Source organism: Heptranchias perlo, chromosome 11, assembly GCF_035084215.1.
Source record: "Heptranchias perlo isolate sHepPer1 chromosome 11, sHepPer1.hap1, whole genome shotgun sequence".
NCBI lineage: Eukaryota > Metazoa > Chordata > Chondrichthyes > Hexanchiformes > Hexanchidae > Heptranchias > Heptranchias perlo.
The window spans coordinates 49,967,056-49,986,478 of record NC_090335.1 but is presented as its reverse complement, the minus strand read 5'-3'; the positions used below and the strand labels follow the sequence as shown (position 1 = coordinate 49,986,478).

Sequence of the window (19,423 nt, the reverse complement as noted above, 5' to 3'; positions counted from 1 at the left end):
AAACCCTCAAACACCCTTGTGCATCCCCTTCATGCTCACGACACGTTTGCCTTACGCTGCCTACTGCACATATGTGATGCATGCCCTGTGGCTGCAGCACAGGTGGTGGCAGGTTGAGTGAGGCTGGCCGTGAGAGAGATGCACGAGAGGGTGAGTATGGGATAGAGCCATGAGATTGTATGAGGATTGGGTTGCGTGGTAATGGCGGGATGAGTACTGGCGAGGTGAGTAGGTGCAGGTAAGATGAGGATGGGGTTTGAGTGGGTGTAAGGAGTGATGTGACAGAGTAGTGTTGGCAGTGCCGAAGGAGATGTGGGGTGGGGGCAGTGATGTGGCAGACGGAGTGCAGGGGAAAGACTACGTGTACTCACTTTGGCTGACCTACTGAGGTCATTGGAGCGCCTCCTGCACTGTGTGCAGGTGGGCGATATGTTGGTGGCGCAGGTGACCCCCTCTGCCACCTCGAGCCAGGCCTTCCTGGTGGCGGAGGCGGGCCGCTTCCTCCCGCCCGCCGGGTGGACGATCTCTGTCCTCCCCCTCCTCCTCACCCCATGTATTGATACCTGGGGTGAGGCATCATTAAACTGGGAGCAGCCTTCCCCCTGGGCTGCTCCATGCAGTCATCTTTGCTATTGGTTGCAGCATCTGTCAGTGGAGGACTACCCCTTTAAATAGAGCGCCTCCAGCTGACAGATCTTACTGCGCATGTGCAGCCCGCCCGACGCGCAGATCAGCAGCGGGGAACCCGGAGGAGCAGGTAAGTGGCTCCAATTAGTGGTTTGCCTGCTACGATCGCGCAGGAAACCCACTAATTTCACCGGGCGCGTTACCCATGCGCCCGCTTGCCCATCCGCCGAGAACCCGCAGCCCTGCTAAAATCGGGCCTATTGTCTTTTAGCATCTTGTGGGCTGTTGATAATGACTATTGATTCACTGCCTTCCAAATTAAAAACAAAATGGATACTTCCGAAATTCCCTGCACATTAATTTATAAATGTCAGCTGTATTGTCTAGAGGAGGTGGTGAGTGGAGATGAGGCAAGGAAAATTAAAAAACAAGTTAATGCTTGCACAACTCTTAATAACTGAGTTTTTCCATTTTCATTTTTTTTTGGTCTCTCCTTGTCACATATCCTCCTCCATGCAGGTGTGCAGCTAGGGTGTGCCATCATTTTCTCCACAACCGCCATCAATGGTACTTCACAATTTGCTTGCAAAATGTGAAATTGCAGGAAAATGAAACAATCTCAACACCAGCCAGCTCTAAAAAGTTGGCTGCTCCCTTGTATGTCAAGGAGTGTCATACACTATTTCAATCTGATTTGTAATGTATCGCAGCCCTGAAAATCCGCGATGCCATTTGTACCGTAACACCGGCGGGTAGGACTTCTGCCTGCTGGTCAATTATGCCACTGACACCTCTCAGCTCATTTATATATTGAATGGTGGGCTAGGAGAGCAATTCCTTTGTAAATCGCTGATGGGAGGAAACTTGCTGCTGCAGGATTTAAAATTTGCAGCAGCTTAAGGTGGCAGCAGATTCTTAGTAGTACAGGTAAGTGGTATGTTTTCTTCTCCGACCTTTGTCCCAATGTTCAACTGTAGTCATTTCTTACCAAAGAATTCCTTTATGATTTTCCTAGCCTTCATCTTCACACACTGGTGGCTTACAAAGAAGGCCTTGGGCAAATGGCAGCAGAAGGAGGTGAGACCAGAATTTTGCAGGTGCTGATGTACAGATCCTCCCAGAAGGCATGTGTTAGAAGACAAAGCACCTCCTGGGCATGCAGGGACAGAAACCACCTATATCAGTTACCAGAGTCATGTGGAGGAAGGCAACAGCAGCTCTTAATGTCACCTCTCTCATCCCCAGGACCGCGGAACAGCGTCCAAAAAGTTCAGTGATCGGACCAGGGCAGCCAAGGTAAGAGAACCTCCACCTTCCCCTTTTCACTTTTATACCAGGGAACCCCTGCAAAGATCACCTTCACTCCTTAAATGGAATGACAAGTTCAATAGCTCTCTAACTCTTTCACCTGGAACTAGTGTTTGGAACTCCCCCAACAAGCCTTATTGTATGCACCCCTTACAACGCCAGCCTCTTATATTACATGGTCCTTGAGGGAATGGAATTGATGGTGTCAATGGCTCCACAGTAGGAGCCCACAGTGCAATGTGGCTGCCAGCTATTGTCCGCTGAACTCTGGAAATCCCGCAACATGATGGAACTGAATAGTCTACCTCCAATTCATCACAAAATGGATGAATTCTGTAGCTTTCTTGATGATGGTATCAGTGACCCGGTGCATGCAGGCTCAGACGGCTTCCTGGAAGTTGTTGTTATTTACAGCTTGGAAGGTGCTTGTGGCATAAAAATTGAGAGTTTTGCTGACTGACAGCCACAGACAGAGCTGCTCTGTTACTTGATCAGGGCTGAAGGTATAGCTCATCTAGAGTTTCCTATGTGAAGCGAAGTTGCTGAAGGCAGAGCTGCTCATTCAGTCCCTCATGAGTACTGCCGGGCTTATATACTCATGGGGATAATAGGGGGTTGACCTCAACTTTCTTTGACGCACCCTCACTCTCCTTTGTGGCCTTCTGTTCTCCTCTTCCTCCTCCATCAAGAAAGCAAAAGGAGGAATCCCATAGGGATACCCGTGCTACTCAGTGGTATCCCTTTTCATGGCTGGGGGTCAGAAATGTGCTGCTGACACTGGCAGTTTGAACAGGAGCTCAGCAGCTCCTCAAAACACAACAACAAATTCTGAAATATGCAACCAGACCATGGAAATTGGCAAAACTTTACGAGGCATTAACCACCTTTAAATGGAACACTTCCGTTGTCGGCATGGACACAATGGGCCAAGTGGCCTCCTTCTGTGCTGTAACTTTCTATGATTCTATAAAGGTCAGTTTGTGCCTCATTCATCTGTGTTAATTACACTAATAGAAATTATGACTAAAAAGAGCAAAAATGAGAGGAATTATGAGGCCTTATGTCGTGCATATTATTAGCAGGTATGTGCAGGTGAAGGTGAATGTTGGTGGGATGAAAAATGCGTGTAACATTGGCAGAAACGGATCCCGCACAAAAATCTGCACCGGATTTTCGAACCCCACAACTGCGTGCCCTTTGGTTATTTCATGATGTGGAGATGCCGGTGATGGACTGGGGTTGACAAATGTCAAGAATCTTACAACACCAGGTTATAAAATTGTTGGACTATAACCTGGTGTTGTAAGATTCTTTACATTGGTTATTTCATGAGTCTGTATTGTTAGACTCAATTTTCAGTGATAAGAAATATCAACCCTGTGGCAAGATTGAATAATAATCTCAGATCAAGTCTTGAGTGACAAGCTGTTTGTGGATCGTCCCCAGTTATCCAATGTCTGAATTGGTTCCAGAATCTAAAACGCTGTCGGATTTTTTTTTAATAATGAGAGAGCTGCAACAAAGTTAAGTATGATTTCTTAGCTGACTTATTCAAGATTATTCAAAAGTTCCATGCATCCCATGCATTTGTCATGTAAAAACCTGGAAATGTACCTTTGCTTGCTTCCTTCTCTTCTGTTTGACATTCTTCATCATCAGGGAGGGACTGTAGAGGAATAATAGTGTTATTTTTGTGATAATATTCGTACAATCCAATAGAAATAAGACAAATAAGACATATAATATAAAGATGTGGTGTAAAGTAGCTGATCCAATAATAACAATATGTATTTAATATTACTGTTAGACAAGAGAACTTTAACAAAATTTCCTCTCACCTTGTTCTTTAGTTTGATATGGGCTTCTGATTTTCAGTTGTCTCATTAGTGTGCCGCAACAGGAGCGGGCACCCACCTCAATTATTTAAATGACCACATCCCTGGGAATTGGGATGGGGTCATTGGTAGACGAAAGCAATAAGCAGAAGTTATTCCCCGTCGCACTTCCAGGGGTAACAACCGGATTTTTAGGCTATGCTCCCTGAAATTGTGATGTGCAATATTAAAGTATGAATGTTTAATGTGATTATCTAAAAGTCCTTTGTCTGCTACTTTAACACAGACATTATTAACCTGTTTAAAGTAGCAAAGGAATTTGATATGAATATGTTAAAGTGCTAATATTTGCACAGTGTTGCTTTAAGGCTATAGAGGCCATTTTCCTTTAGATTGGGCTTGTGACAGCACCAACCGTAAGGGAAAATAATGACAATTTGTGAGATTAAGCCAAACTATTGATTTACATGGGAACAGGGATAAGCCATTCAGCCTGTCTAGCCTTTTCTGCCATTCAATTATATCATGGCTGATCTGTACTTAAACTCCATTTACCCGCCTTTGTTCCATATCTCTTGATACCTTTACCTAATAAAAATCTATCCATCTCAGTCTTGAAAATTTCAAATGCCCCAACATCCACAGCCTTTGGGGGGAAGAGAGTACCAAGATTCCACTACCTTTTGTGTGAAGAAATCCCTTCTGATTTCATTCCTAAATGACTTAGCTCTAACTTTAAGATTATGCCCTGTTGTTCTGGATTCCCACGCCAGAGGAAATTGTTTTCTGTACCTACCCTATCAAATCCCTTTTATCATTTTAAACACCCTGGTTAGACCACTGTATAAACTCAAGGGAATACAAGCCAAGTTTATGACACCTTTAAGCCCAGGTATCATTCTGGTGAATCTGTGCTGTACCCTCTCCAAGGCCAATATATCCTTCCTGAGATGCAGTATTCCAGATGGCGTCTGTCCAAGGCTATGTACAACTGAAGTATCACTTCCTCACTTATTGCTTCCTCGCTTTTGAATTCCAACAACCTTCGGATAAAGGCCAACTAGATTGTTTTTATGTAGACCAATTATTTCAACTGAATAGGTTAGGGACAACTAGGGTTCATGCTTACAAGTTATGCAAGGGCAGAACTAGTTTGGTGTTAGGCAGTTGTTCTTCACCCAGTGAATAGTGGCCCAGTGGAACAGGTTGCCGGCTCATCTGGTGAATGCTGATTCGCTGTATTCCTTCAAGCGAGAGCTGGATCTGTTTCTGGCTGGGGTGGAGGTCACCCCGCACAAGAGGTAGATATCCTGTAATGTAAATCAGGGCCAATGTGATCTCCTGGACTAATTTCGATTGCTTAAGGGGATTGGAGGGAAATTTTCCAGATTTTTTTCCCTAATTGGCCTGGGTTTTTATCTGTTTTTTTTGCCTCTCCCAGGAGATTATATGGCTCCGGTGGATAGGGAATGTATGTATTATGATCTATAAAGCATCACAACTGTGTGGGACAGGCTGGATGGACCAGTAGGTCTTTTCCTGTCCATCATTTTGATATGTTTGTATATTGTCCCTTAGCTCATTTGTTGACCATGGCTGCTTAACTACAAAAGTGCAGCCTTTGCCTTTCAGGAGTATGTATTGGTTTTGAATCACACCAAGTACTTCTTTGAATACTGCCCACTGTTTATTTGTAGGTTTACCCATTAACAGTTCAGACCAGGTCACTGTGGTTTTATTGAGGTTTTCAGCCAATTAGAACCTTTTTTGAATCCACTCTGAATTTTTGGCATCTGTGAGGCAGTTTTCTAGATCAGTGCTAATTATGAAATTAGTTTTGTGATGTGACTCACATTCCTGAGGAGTGAGTCACATCATAAAGAAATAAAAGATTTTAGTTATGTGCATCTTCTCTAAACTGTCTCATGTCATAGCAGCTAATTCCAGTTGGTTGAACCAGTCAAGTGGCAGTGCTAACTACAACAGTTGTTTCTTACCAGAACCAGTTTGAGCAGTTCAGCAGCATGGACAAGCTCTTCTTCATCACGTGGCTCCTTAAGTATCATTTCATTTAGCTCTTGCTCCTTCTGCAGAATGAGTTCTATGTACTCCTACAATTAAAGAAATATTACTCCAAACATCAGAAAATTTAAAGCTTGTCTACAACGTAATGATTCTTTGATGTGTGTAATTTAATACCTCAGACTGAAAACAAGCTAGTAACCTTAAAATCATTAAGAATCTAGTATATCATAATGCTGATTTTCCTCCGGTTTTGGCACCAGTTGCACATATTTTTGGGACAGAAGAAAAATACATGTCAACTTCCCCTTGGGGTTTGGGCCATTGGTGTTTCAATGTGCTTCAGTGAGATTTAAATGGATACTATCAATGCCTGTGACAAGCTTTCCTTCACTTCCATTGATTGCAGGTCAGGTGCAGGCTGTCCCCTGGCACTATTTGTAAGTGCTCTGTATTTTGGCTGCTGCATTAATTTAAAGTGTCAGGCTGCATGTTTGGACACTGTTGTAATTTTGTTATTGGCTCACAGTGTAGGAGAAATTTACAAACCTTAATGTTGCATTGTGTGGCAAAATTTTGGAAAACAGCTGGAAACTAGTAGAAACCCACTATCCCCATCAGCAGAGTGGAAGTACTGTCTAGGATTCCTTTACACTTAACTTATTTGGAGGAAGAGGAGGATGACCATGAAGCAATTCTGGATGCCAGGGTAGTCAGTCTTCAGAAAGAAAGACTTGCATTTATATAGCACCTTTCACATCCTCAGGACATCTCAAAACGCTTCACAGCCAGAGACTTTTGAAGTGTAGTCACTGTTGCAATGTAGGAAATGCGGCAGCCAATTTGTGCACAGCAAGGTCCCACAAACAGCAACCCACGACTTTCTGACTCAGAGGCAAGAGTGCTACCAACTGAGCTACGGCTGACACAGAGGTGAAGAAGGGCACCTACCTGCCATTATCCACTTTGCTAGATCTATCGGCCCCAAGGAATAGTGCCTTTGATGGCGTTGGTTCAGCAAGGAGGTGGTTCAAAAGCTCTGCACCTTGTTGGAGAAGGACCTTCTGCTACAAATCAGGACAAGCACATACTTGTTGCAGTCAAGGTGACCACTGCATTGAACTTTTTTTGTCTTGAGGTCATTCCAAGAGGCAACTGGTGATATCTTCAATATTAGTCAATCTGAAGGACATCTGTGCATTCACCTAGTGCTGATGGCTTATTCAGAAAAGCGAGCAGCTAAATAAAGTTCCCCTGAGATCCAGGGAAGTACCAATCCAAGCCTGAGAATTCTTCTGGATTGCAGAACTCCCCAAAGCGTAGGGGATCAATGATGGGATGCATATAGCCATTAACGTTTCTCCTTGCAGGAGTGTTGCCTTCATGAATCAAAAAGCCATTAACGTGCAGCTGGTGGGTGACCATTGGCACTGCAATGTGCAATTGACAGCCAAATTCTCAGGCAGCACTCATGACGATTTTATTTTCCATCAGTCAACCATACTACCTGTTTTTGATTCCCAGCAAGTAAAGGGTTGGCTTCTTGGGGATCAAGACTATCTGCTGTTGCAGTATCCATAACACCGCAGCTGAGCCTGAATTTATTGCAAAGCTCATGCCCCACCAGGGCAATTATAGAAAACATTATAGATAAAAAAAAAGACTTACATTCATATAGTGCCTTTCACGGCCTCAGGGCGTCCCAAAGCGCTTTACAGCCAATGAAGTACTTTTGAAGTTTAGTCACTGTTGTAATGTAGGAAATGTGGCAGCCAATTTGTGCACAGCAAGCTCCCACAAACAGCAGATAGTCACCAGATAACCTGTTTTAATGCTGTTGGTTGAGGGATAAATATTGTCCAGGACACTGGGGAGAACTCCCCTGCTCTTCTTTGAAATAGTGCCATGGGATCTTTTATGTCTACCCGAGAGGGCAGTCAGGGCCCTGGTTTAATGTCTCATCTGAAAGACGGCACCTTTGACAGTGCAGCACTCCCTCAGTACTTCAATGGAGTGTCAGCCTGGATTTTGTGTTCAAGTCTCTGGAGTGGAACTTGAACCCACAACCTTCTGACTCAGAGGCGAGAGTGCTGCCACATAGCCACAGCCATAGCTGATAGCCTCAAACAGTGCTTGCCTTGCCCCGGGGCAGGGGGTGTCCTGCAGTAATAGCCTGTCAAAGTTTCTCGATTGCCGTGGTTTGCTGCATGCTGCACAACACAGCCATCGAAAGAGGGATCGTCTTTTTAATGAGGGCACTGCATTGACCTACTCGACCATCTTTTTCCAGGCAATCCTGACTCAGTTTGCTGAGGAGGGTGACCCTCACACCCAAACATAATGCATCTCCTTAGCATCAGCCCCCTGTTACGATTTGGCAGACCCCTGGCTCCTCTCAGCATAATACAGACAAGAAAAAGCAGAATTCAACAATTTGCAGTCAACAGAAAGTGCAGATGTCACTTTAAGGAACAGCGCCTACACATTCATGTTCCTGCCCAGGAAATTTCCTCCTCCTGAATCTGTATGTCCTAGTGCAGGGCCCAAATCACGCTGAGAGTGCACAAGTACTATATAAATGAGGGGACAGCAGAAAACCTGTGTAAGTATTGTCAGTGTGTCATTAGCACAAAATGTACGAAAGCAAATGCGTTACTGCCATCAATGAGCCCAGAGCAGAACTTCACTCCCTTCTGTCCATGCGAGGCTTTTAGAAATGAAGGGTAGGAGTGGCAAAAGCATTGTCCTATCTCATGAGCAATGATTGTAAGTAATTAAAGTACTTTAATACAGTGTAAGGGAGAGATTAGTGTACGTGGCAGAATGAGTATTGTGCATTGTAGAAGGTGTGGCCTCTTACTTTGCCAGAGTCACTAAGGTTATTAGACTTCTTCTTTCTGCACTAATTTGGGTGGTTGAGTTGTCACTGACTATCTGGACATCTCCTTCTACTCCTCCTGGGCAGCTCTTCTTGAGGCACTGAAATACTCCATGCCAAAGTGATCCTCGCTTCTTCGGCCTGCCTTCCTGCAACAGCATTTTTACTGCTGCATCTATGAACCTGGGGGGGGTGGGGGGGGGTGGGTCTCTGCCCTCCTGCAGACCTGCTGGACATTTTCTTTGAACTTTGTTTTCGGCAAGAATGATAATGCATCTGTCCTTTGAGCTTCAGCACTAGAATGCTATTTCTTGCCCTCCCCTAGTGATTGAGCTCCAAATCACAGAATTGTGGAATTTTACACCACAGAAAAGGCCATCGTGCCCGTGTTGGCTCTCTGAAGGAGCTATCTACTTAATCCAATTCCCCTGTCCTTTCTCCATACCTTTTTAAGCTTTTCTTTTACAAATATTTATCCACTTCCCTTTTAAAAGCTATTATGGATTCTGCTTCCAATATTGTATCTGGCAGGGCATTCCATGACCTAACAACTCTCTGCATAAAACAACTCTCCCAATCTCCCTCTTTGTTCTTGTGGTGTTGATCTTAAGTTATTCCAAAACCTGGCATTATTTTTATTTTGTTTTTTTAAACCTTCCACTGGTATGGCTGGCCCTCTTATGCTGCAGCAATTTTCTTCTCCTTCACCCGAGGTGGAATCCAGCTGCACTGCAAATGGAACCTATGTCAGTCCAAGCCCGTGCCTAAAATACTCAATTGTCCCAACCTCAGGAAGTGGGCTCGTGCCAGAGGCACAGCTGTGGACCAAACAGAAGTTCCATTCCATGGAAGATTTCGCCCAAAATCTGTCCTGGGCCATGATCTTTTAGAAATGTTTTCTAATTGCTGGCAAGTGCAGGCAATTGGGACTAGCTTAGTGGTATAAACTGGGCGACATGGACATGTTGGGCCGAAGGGCCTGTTTCCATGTTGTAAACTTCTATGATTCTATGATTCTAATTGAGTCCTCTATAGGATATTAAAAAAATTCAATGAGTGAATTGACAGACTGTGAAGAACTAAGTGAAATAAAAGAGTGCCAGGGGTATACTCTTTTAGATACATAAACAATAGATTATTATACATTATCTGCATAAACTGAGGAAAACCTAAGAGCTTATAGAACATTTCCTCATAAGAAGATACAAAGGTAAATGCAGCAATCCCATTATATATGCAGTTTGTGAACTTTTGGGAAAGATAATAGAAATCTTTGACTCCACACACTCCTTTTTAACCCTGGCTAAAACTGAGCAGAAATTCTGGTCAGATTATTAAGTGTGTTATTTTGTTCAGCATATAGTTTCTGCCATGCCCTCCAAAAAGTTTGAATGAAATACCTTAAGACAACTCTGCATTTTCTGCCGCATTTCTGTGTTTATAGGCTCATATTGAAAGAGCTGATGGACTTCTAGAACAGAGGGACACTTTAAGACAGTAGGAGATGAACAGTCTGCTTGCTGAGAGTTCAGATCGGAGAGGTGTGTGCCAAAAGGAGGCCCTGGTGTCTTGCACTGAAAACATAAGAAACAAAAAGGGAAATCAGGTTTTTTTTGTATTAGACAAATATCAGACAAGTAAAGATTTCTGCAGCTGTAACCTCTACACCCAACACAACAGCAATCAATGGTAAATAACAAATTTAGATTTGAGATATTTCCTGCACCTTTTAAAGTGTGTTAAAAAAATCTCCACATTAAAAATGTGGAAAACTTCACAAAGCTCAGAATTACATTGCTTTCTGCATTCAGGTCAGAATATTTTTACCCTCAATCATTTTTTTCTCCCTTCCTGGAAATAGTGGGGTCAATTTTAACAACCCCTGCCCAGCAGAAACCATGTTGGGGATGGGGGGGGGGTTGCAATTAAAATGGAGCGAGGGATTTCCCCACTTCGATCTAGCCGAAAACAATTTTAAATTGCAGGTGGCAAGGACACCCACCCAAAGCTGTCAGAGTTCTTCTTTAAATATACAGATCAGGCTTTGATGACATCATCGAGGCTCGACTGCTATTTTTACCTGAAATCTGAGTACCAGTGTTGGCTTCTCCACCAGGTCAAAGTTGTCAGGATCCAGGTCCAAGGCCAGAAGAGGCCCAGGTAAGAGAAAATTTTTAATTTTTTAAAGGTTTCCTTTTGGGCCAGGAGGAGCAGGAGTGCTCCTCTGGGCCCCAAAACGAAACCTTGGGCCTCTCCTTCCGAGGCTCTCCCCCCTCCTCCAACTGCGATTCCTCTCCATGAGCCCTCTGATGCACTTGTCTTGTGCCGGGGGCTATTCTCTTAGGTCCCCAGGAATGACGTCCGAGCCGCCCGATTTTAACAGCCAAACAGCCACTTCCTGTTGACCTCCAAGATCAGGAAGTTGGCAAGCGACATGTTAATGAGGCTTGGCCATTAAAATCGGCCGAGCATCCCTGCTGCTGTTCCTGGACGGGCCTGGCATTCGCTAGGCCATTTTCCCGCCCGGGAGTAAAAATTGACCCTAGTAACTCTTGCTCAGGTATAATTCCACAGATGCTGGCCACCTGACAATATCTTACCCAAAAGGCCAGGGCTTGTATATGAGCCAGAACTGCGAATGTCAGCAGGTTACATGACTAGATGAGCTGTCACACCCTAGCCTGATTTTGTCTGGACCCATCCATTGATACATATACATTTGCAGCAGGAGTCTTTTGATAATAATGAGGAATAAGAACTACTTGCTAGCTGAGAACACTGTTGCCATGGCTGAGATCAGCTAACACAGCACAGGCCTGGAATTAGAGTCATAGAGTCATAGAGTTATACAGCACGGATAGAGGCCCTTCGGCCCATCGTGTCCGCGCCGGCCATCAGCCCTGTCTACTCTAATCCCATATTCCAGCATTTGGTCCGTAGCCTTGTATGCTATGGCATTTCAAGTGCTCATCCAAATGCTTCTTGAATGTTGTGAGGGTTCCTGCCTCCACAACCCTTTCAGGCAGTGAGTTCCAGACTCCAACCACCCTCTGGGTGAAAAAGTTCTTTCTCAAATCCCCTCTAAACCTCCCGCCTTTTACCTTGAATCTATGTCCCCTTGTTATAGAACCCTCAACGAAGGGAAAAAGCTCCTTAGTATCCATCCTATCTGTGCCCCTCATAATTTTGTACACCTCAATCATGTCCCCCCTCAGCCTCCTCTGCTCCAAGGAAAACAAACCCAATCTTCCCAGTCTCTCTTCATAGCTGAAGCGCTCCAGCCCTGGTAACATCCTGGTGAATCTCCTCTGCACCCTCTCCAAAGCGATCACATCCTTCCTGTAGTGTGGCGACCAGAACTGCACACAGTACTCCAGCTGTGGCCTAACCAGTGTTTTATACAGCTCCATCATAACCTCCTTGCTCTTATATTCTATGCCTCGGCTAATAAAGGCAAGTATCCCATATGCCTTCTTTACCACCTTATCGACCTGTTCCGCCGCCTTCAGGGATCTGTGAACTTGCACACCAAGATCCCTCTGACCCTCTGTCTTGCCTAGGGTCCTCCCTAGCAGCACTAGCAATGGCACAAAACCAATACAAAAAATCCTCGTGCATCACATCATACAATGCATTTATCCATTAAGCCATCTGTGAGAACAGATTTTACATGTTAATTTATATAATTGTCAATACACTGGTCATTCATAATAGTTTCATAAATACAGAAGTCGGCAAGGGCATGGAACCATATTAAAAAAGGAATTACAGTATCATAGATTTTGTGCTGTACACAGGATGTTACAGAAACAAATATGTCGATACAATTTTTAGCACATGAAGTTTCTTAAAAATTACTGAAGTACTAATAACTCTATAACCAGGAATAATGAACAAGAATGACAAACAACAACTCAATCCTTCCCTTGCCACCAACTAATATATTCCTTGAAAGGATTAGAGGTACCTCTACTTGAGGAAATGTGTCCCACTTTCTTGATTGAAGGTTCGGGGGGATAATGTTAGCTGCTTCCTTTTTAATTAACCAGCGTGATCCAATGTCTTCGGTGGAAGGCTGGAGAAAAGTGATACCCAGGACACCTGTTTGAAATAGAGATGGAGAAAGCTTAAAGTCAAAAAAATTATAACAAAACAATTCTGTTAAGTGAGGTGTATTCTTTAAATACTTTTAATATAAAACTCTACATTACATTCAAATTACTTTGTGGACACCAAAACATAATTTTTTTTTTAAACTTAGAAAATTACATTCTCCCATCAAATTCTCATTTAGAGTAAGAGAGTATGATGGTCTCAGCTATTTAGTTCCCTGCAACTATTGTCAATGTCAACCTGGAAATGACAAACAGAAGGTTTGTTTCCATAGGAACGCACTGATTCTGCCAGTTTTTAAATTGCTATGAAGGACTCCATCCATTCCACTGAGACTTAAAATGACACACTTTACAAGAGACCAAGGTAATTCATCAACTTTGACATCACAGAAAGGCAGCAGCGAGATAGCGTCATCCAGTTTAATGGGGTTGCTGGCTTTCCTAAGATCCAGGCGTAATAGATGGCACGTACACTGCTTTGTGACCTCCTACAGCCTACCCTTCAACTTCCTCAATGGGAAGGGCTTCCACTCCCTGAATGTACAGATTGTGTGTGACAATATGCAAAGGATCCTGTACAACAATACAAGATTTGCTGGAAGTTGTCACGATACATTTTTCCTTCAGAATTCTGCCCTCCCTGAAAATCATGTCAACGGATGGCTTGTGGGTGACATGGCCTACCCCTGCTCCCAATAAGAGTTGCCCATACAGCAGCAGAAGAGCACTACATTGAGGCATACGCCTCTACTAAAGTGGTTATCGAGTGGACTATTGGGGTCTTAAAGCAACACTTTCACTGCCTTGACAGGTTGGGAGGGGCTTTGCGGTATGCTCCAGCTCGTGTGTCCCACATTGTTGTGGCCTGGTATGTCATGCACAAACTGGTAATACAAAAGGCCTGAATGTGAAGATTAATGGGGAGGTTTCCACTGTTGCTTTGGAGGTTGAAGTACATGGAGGAGAGGATCAGGATGACTCTATCTCAGAGGACGTCTCAGTGACTGCTGCAATGGGCATAAGAGCACAGTTGATCAACAAAGTCATCTCTTCTGTTTAACACAGTCAACCTTTGTCACCACTGCCTTAATTCCTTTTCTTCCACCTTAAAATAAAGGACCAATCCTTCAATCCGGTGCCAATTCTAGAACATGATAACACATCATATTTCTTTGCCCCTACATGACTATGCCAATAACTACCTGATTGAATAAGTTAGAACAAACCAAGTGCACCCTTCCCTGGTCAACACTAGTCGCCATGAATAACAAAGCACAATATAAATGTACATTCTATTTTAACACAACAAACTTCAAAGCGAATACAAGCAAACCTATTCTGTCCTTATACCATGCTTTCCCAGGTTGGCTAAACGTGCCTTTCTTTCTCCAATTTTTGTTTTTCTCCTAGGTGCAACCTAAGGCCTAGTATCGCGAGAGGTGATTGGCTGCTCTTGTGCTACAAAAGGGTCATAGGATTGAGGGGGCCCTCCTTTTGTGGCAGCTTGATTCAGGGTGGGAGTCACGGCAGGCTGCAACTCTGGAGCTTGTGCCTTGGCAGCCTGGTGTTACAACCTATGTGCTGCTAGTGTGGTGCTCTGAGGGGGAAACCTGGAGGCCTGGCATGTGCGCTATCCTGAGAGTTGGCAGCTTCAGGCAAGTTGACTAGCTGAAGTTATTCCACTGGGCTCTGCATCTGTGCCCCTGCATGCTAGCTGGTCTAATGGCAGCTAGCAGATCCTGAAAGTACTAAAATGCATCAACTTGCATCCCGACCACCGTGGTCTGTAAATTAATATGCAGATTACTATTCTGTGCCCAACAGTCTCAGGAAACTAGTCTGTACTTCTGTGGAGGTGGAAGCATTGACTGGTCCCTACTGCTTCCCAGGTGGGGTCTGCTGCAGCCAAGTTAGTGGCAGATGCAATTTAATGTGCACAAGTATAAAGTAATATATTATGAGAGGAAAAACAAGAAATGAGGGTATGCATTCAATGGAGACATGCTGAAGGGTCTGAATGAACAGGGACCTTGGGATACAAGTACATGGTTCCCTGAGTGCAGGTACATAAAATGCCAACAGCATTTTGGGTTTTGGGTATAGAGCACAAAAGTTAAGTAGTAATGATGAGTTTGTACATAACATTGGTTAGGTTACAGTTGGAGTACTAAGTGCAATTTTGATGCCCCATTATATGAGGGACATCAAAATCATATAGTAGATAGATCAGTGTAGATTCATCAGGATGATGTCAAGGATAGAAACTGTAGTTATGAGGAGACACTTGAGATACAAAGACTATTTCCACTGGACCAGAGAAGGTTAAGAGGAGATTTCATTTAGGTTTTTAAGATTCTGAAGGGTTCTGATACAGTGACTAGAGAAGGATTATTTCCCCTAGCTGGGGAATCGGTGACAAGGTGTTATCAATTTAAAATTATCCGAGAGTGAGGAGAGAGATTAGGAGAAATTTCCTTACACAGAGGGTTGTTGGAGCATGGAATGCTTTGCCACAGGGAGTGGTTGAGGCAGAAACCATTGCATCTCAAGTAAAAATTGGAAAAAATTTGAAACTGAAGATACAGAGTTATGGAGGGAGGCCTCCGTTTGTGCTGTAAACTTCCATGGTTCTAGTAGGCTGTTACCTTTGCCAGTTGGCAGAAAATGATTTAATGGAGAAGTATGCATTTTGTACACTTAGCGTAAGTTTTGTGACTTAACACTTATGTCATGAAACTCACTAAGTTACTCTAGATTGGTCAAGAACAATGTAATGAATTATAAACGTGGGGAAGGTATACAGTGGAGGGAAGGCAAAAAATGGAGAGGAAAAAACATCTTAACGAATCTAAGGAAATGTATAAAATTATGCTGAAGTGTTATTGTAGCAAGAATAGAATTCACAAATCAGCAGAAACCTGTAGAAGCATCTCCTACATGCATGGAAGGTGAAATCAAAATACCAAAAGATGTTGCAGTCAAAATTACTATTATGTAAATCATGAAGGTATTTCATTATTGTAGATGTGTTTCAGATCAACTGCACATCATTTCAGCTGTCACCCAACTGCATTTCTGCATCCTGACCTGGAAATTCTGGTAGTTGTTCCTTCAGAACTGCAGTAGCTGGATTGGAGTATGCTCGATATAGGTATTCTTCTACATCACTAGATCGGAGTAGTTCAGTCCCTGAGCCATCGGCATGCAGAATAAAAAATCTGTCAGGTAAAACAAATCAATGTTACATCATTCATAAGCATGTCACTGGGTACTTGAAGCACAGTACCTAAAACTCCTGGTGGTGTAATGTCGCAGATCAGTGGTACACTGATATGAATTGTTACGATGTGGAGATGCCGGTGATGGACTGGGGTTGACAATTGTAAACAATTTTACAACACCAAGTTATAGTCCAACAATTTTATTTGAAATTCACAACCTGTCGGAGGCTTCCTCCTTCCTCAGGTGAATGTTGTGGAAATGAAATCCTCGAACCCTTCGCATTTATAAATCACAGAACAATACCTGGTGATTATAGATAGTCTTTCCAACTGCCCGTTGCCAAGGCAATCACAGTGTGCAGACAGAGAGGTGTTACCTACAAGGCCACCGAATATACAAACAACCAAAAAAAAGAGAGGCGCAGAAACATAGAAACATCCGGAAGGAAGAGAAAGACAGCAAATGACCCGTTATATTAAAAACAGATAACATTTGTTCGCTGGTGGGGTTACGTGTAGCGTGACATGAACCCAAGATCCCGGTTGAGGCCGTCCTCATGGGTGCGGAACTTGGCTATCAATTTCTGCTCGACGATTTTGTGTTGTTGTGTGTCTCGAAGGCCACCTTGGAGTATGCTTACCCGAAGGTTGGTGGCTGAATGTCCTTGACTGCTGAAGTGTTCCCAGACTGGGAGGGAACCCTCCTGTCTGGCGATTGTTGCGCGGTGTCCGTTCATCCGTTGTCGCAGCGTCTGCATGGTCTCGCCAATGTACCATGCTCTGGGCATCCTTTCCTGCAACGTATGAGGTAGACAACGTTGGCCGAGTCACAGGAGTATGAACCATGCACCTGGTGGGTGGTGTCTTCTCGTGTGATGGTGGTATCTGTGTCGATGATCTGGCATGTCTTGCAGAGGTTACCGTGGCAGGGTTGTGTGGTGTCGTGGACGCTGTTCTCCTGAAAGCTGGGTAATTTGCTGCGAACGATGGTCTGTTTGAGGTTGGGTGGCTGTTTAAAGGCGAGTAGTGGAGGTGTGGGGATGGCCATAGCGAGGTGTTCGTCGTCATTGATGACATGTTGAAGGCTGCAGAGAACATGGCGTAGTTTCTCCGCTCCGGGGAAGTACTGGACGACGAAGGGTACTCTGTTGGTTGCGTTCCGTGTTAGTCTTCTGAGGAGGTCTATGCGATTTTTCGCTGTGGCCCGCCGGAACTGTCGATCGATGAGTCGAGCGTCATATCCCGTTCTTACTAGGGTGTCTTTCAGCGTCTGTAGGTGTCCATCGCGTTCCTCCTCGTCTGAGCAGACCCTGTGTATTCGTAGGGCCTGTCCATAGGGGATGGCCTCTTTGACGTGGTTAGGGTGGAAGCTGGAAAAGTGGAGCATCGTGAGGTTGTCCGTGGGCTTGCGGTAGAGTGAGGTGCTGAGGTGCCCCTCTTTGATGGAGATTCGTGTGTCCAAGAAAGAAACTGATTCTGAGGAGTAGTCCATGGTGAGTTTGATGGTGGGATGGAACTTGTTGATGTTATCGTGTAGTCTCTTTAGTGATTCCTCGCCGTGGGTCCATAGAAAGAAAATGTCGTTGATGTGTCCGGTGTATAGTGTTGGTTGGAGGTCCTGTGCAGTGAAGAAGTCGTGCTCGAACTTGTGCATGAAAATGTTGGCGTATTGGGGTGCGAATTTGGTCCCCATGGCTGTTCCGTGTGTTTGGGTAAAGAATATCCCCCACGATGACGGCATCGCTGCGACAGCATCAATACTGAACACCAACAACAGCCAATCTCCAGTCGCCATCCTACAACTCATCCGCTTCATCCTGGATCACAATGTCTTCACCTTCGATAACCAGTTCTTTACCCAAACACACGGAACAGCCATGGGGACCAAATTCGCACCCCAATACGCCAACATTTTCATGCACAAGTTCGAGCACGACTTCTTCACTGCACAGGACCTCCAACCAACACTATACACCAGATACACAGACGATATTTTCTTTCTATGGACCCACGGCGAAGAATCACTAAAGAGACTACACGATAACATCAACAAGTTCCATCCCACCATCAAGCTCACCATGGACGACTCCTCAGAATCAGTTTCTTTCTTGGACACACGAATCTCCATCAAAGACGGGCACCTCAGCACTTCACTCTACCGCAAGCCCACGGACAACCTCACGATGTTCCACTTTTCCAGCTTCCACCCTAACCACGTCAAAGAGGCCATCCCCTATGGACAGGCCCTGCGAATACACAGGGTCTGCTCAGACGAGGAGGAACGCAATGGACACCTACAGACGCTGAAAGACGCCCTAGTAAGAACGGGATATGACGCTCGACTCATCGATCGACAGTTCCGACGGGCCACAGCAAAAAATTGCATAGACCTCCTCAGAAGACTAACACGGGACGCAACCAACAGAGTACCTTCGTCGTCCAGTACTTCCCCGGAGCGGAGAAACTACGCCATGTTCTCCGCAGCCTTCAACATGTCATCAATGACGACGAACACCTCGCTATGGCCATCCCCACACCTCCACTACTCGCCTTTAAACAGCCACCCAACCTCAAACAGACCATCGTTCGCAGCAAATTACCCAGCTTTCAGGAGAACAGCGTCCATGACACCACACAACCCTGCCACGGTAATCTCTGCAAGACATGCCAGATCATCGACACAGATACCACCATCACACGAGAAGACACCACCCACCAGGTGCATGGTTCATACTCCTGTGACTCGGCCAACGTTGTCTACCTCATACGTTGCAGGAAAGGATGCCCCAGAGCATGGTACATTGGCGAGACCATGCAGACGCTGCGACAACGGATGAACAGACACCGCGCAACAATCGCCAGACAGGAGGGTTCCCTCCCAGTCGGGGAACACTTCAGCAGTCAAGGACATTCAGCCACCGACCTTCGGGTAAGCATATTTCAAGGCGGCCTTCGAGACACACGACAATGCAAAATCGTCGAGCAGAAATTGATAGCCAAGTTCCGCACCCATGAGGACGGCCTCAACCGGGATCTTGGGTTCATGTTACGCTACACGTAACCCCACCAGTGAACAAATGTTATCTGTTTTTAATATAACGGGTCATTTGCTGTCTTTCTCTTCCTTCCGGATGTTTCTATGTTTCTGTCTCTCTCTCTCTTTGGTTTTTTTTTGGTTGTTTGTATATTCGGTGGCCTTGTAGGTAACACCTCTCTGTCTGCACACTGTGATTGCCTTGGCAACGGGCAGTTGGAAAGACTATCGGTAATCACCAGGTATTGTTCTGTGATTTATAAATGCGAAGGGTTCGAGGATTTCATTTCCACAACATTCACCTGAGGAAGGAGGAAGCCTCCGAAAGCTTGTGAATTTCAAATAAAATTGTTGGACTGTAACTTGGTGTTGTAAAATTGTTT

At 44.6% G+C, this 19,423-nt stretch overlaps 1 protein-coding gene across 6 annotated transcripts in view; it reads right to left on the bottom strand.

The window, feature by feature from the left end:
- Nucleotides 1–19,423, bottom strand: part of spag17 (sperm associated antigen 17) — a 194,506-nt gene that overhangs the window by 37,632 nt on the left and 137,451 nt on the right. For all 6 annotated transcript variants that reach the window (XM_067992977.1, XM_067992976.1, XM_067992978.1 and 3 more), the window contains 5 exons: nt 15,873–16,003; nt 12,638–12,771; nt 10,071–10,244; nt 5,768–5,881; nt 3,550–3,601 (listed from right to left, as the gene is read on the bottom strand). In XM_067992977.1, the coding sequence (XP_067849078.1) occupies nt 3,550–3,601; nt 5,768–5,881; nt 10,071–10,244; nt 12,638–12,771; nt 15,873–16,003 (605 nt within the window). The remainder of the gene's footprint in view (nt 1–3,549; nt 3,602–5,767; nt 5,882–10,070; nt 10,245–12,637; nt 12,772–15,872; nt 16,004–19,423) is intronic.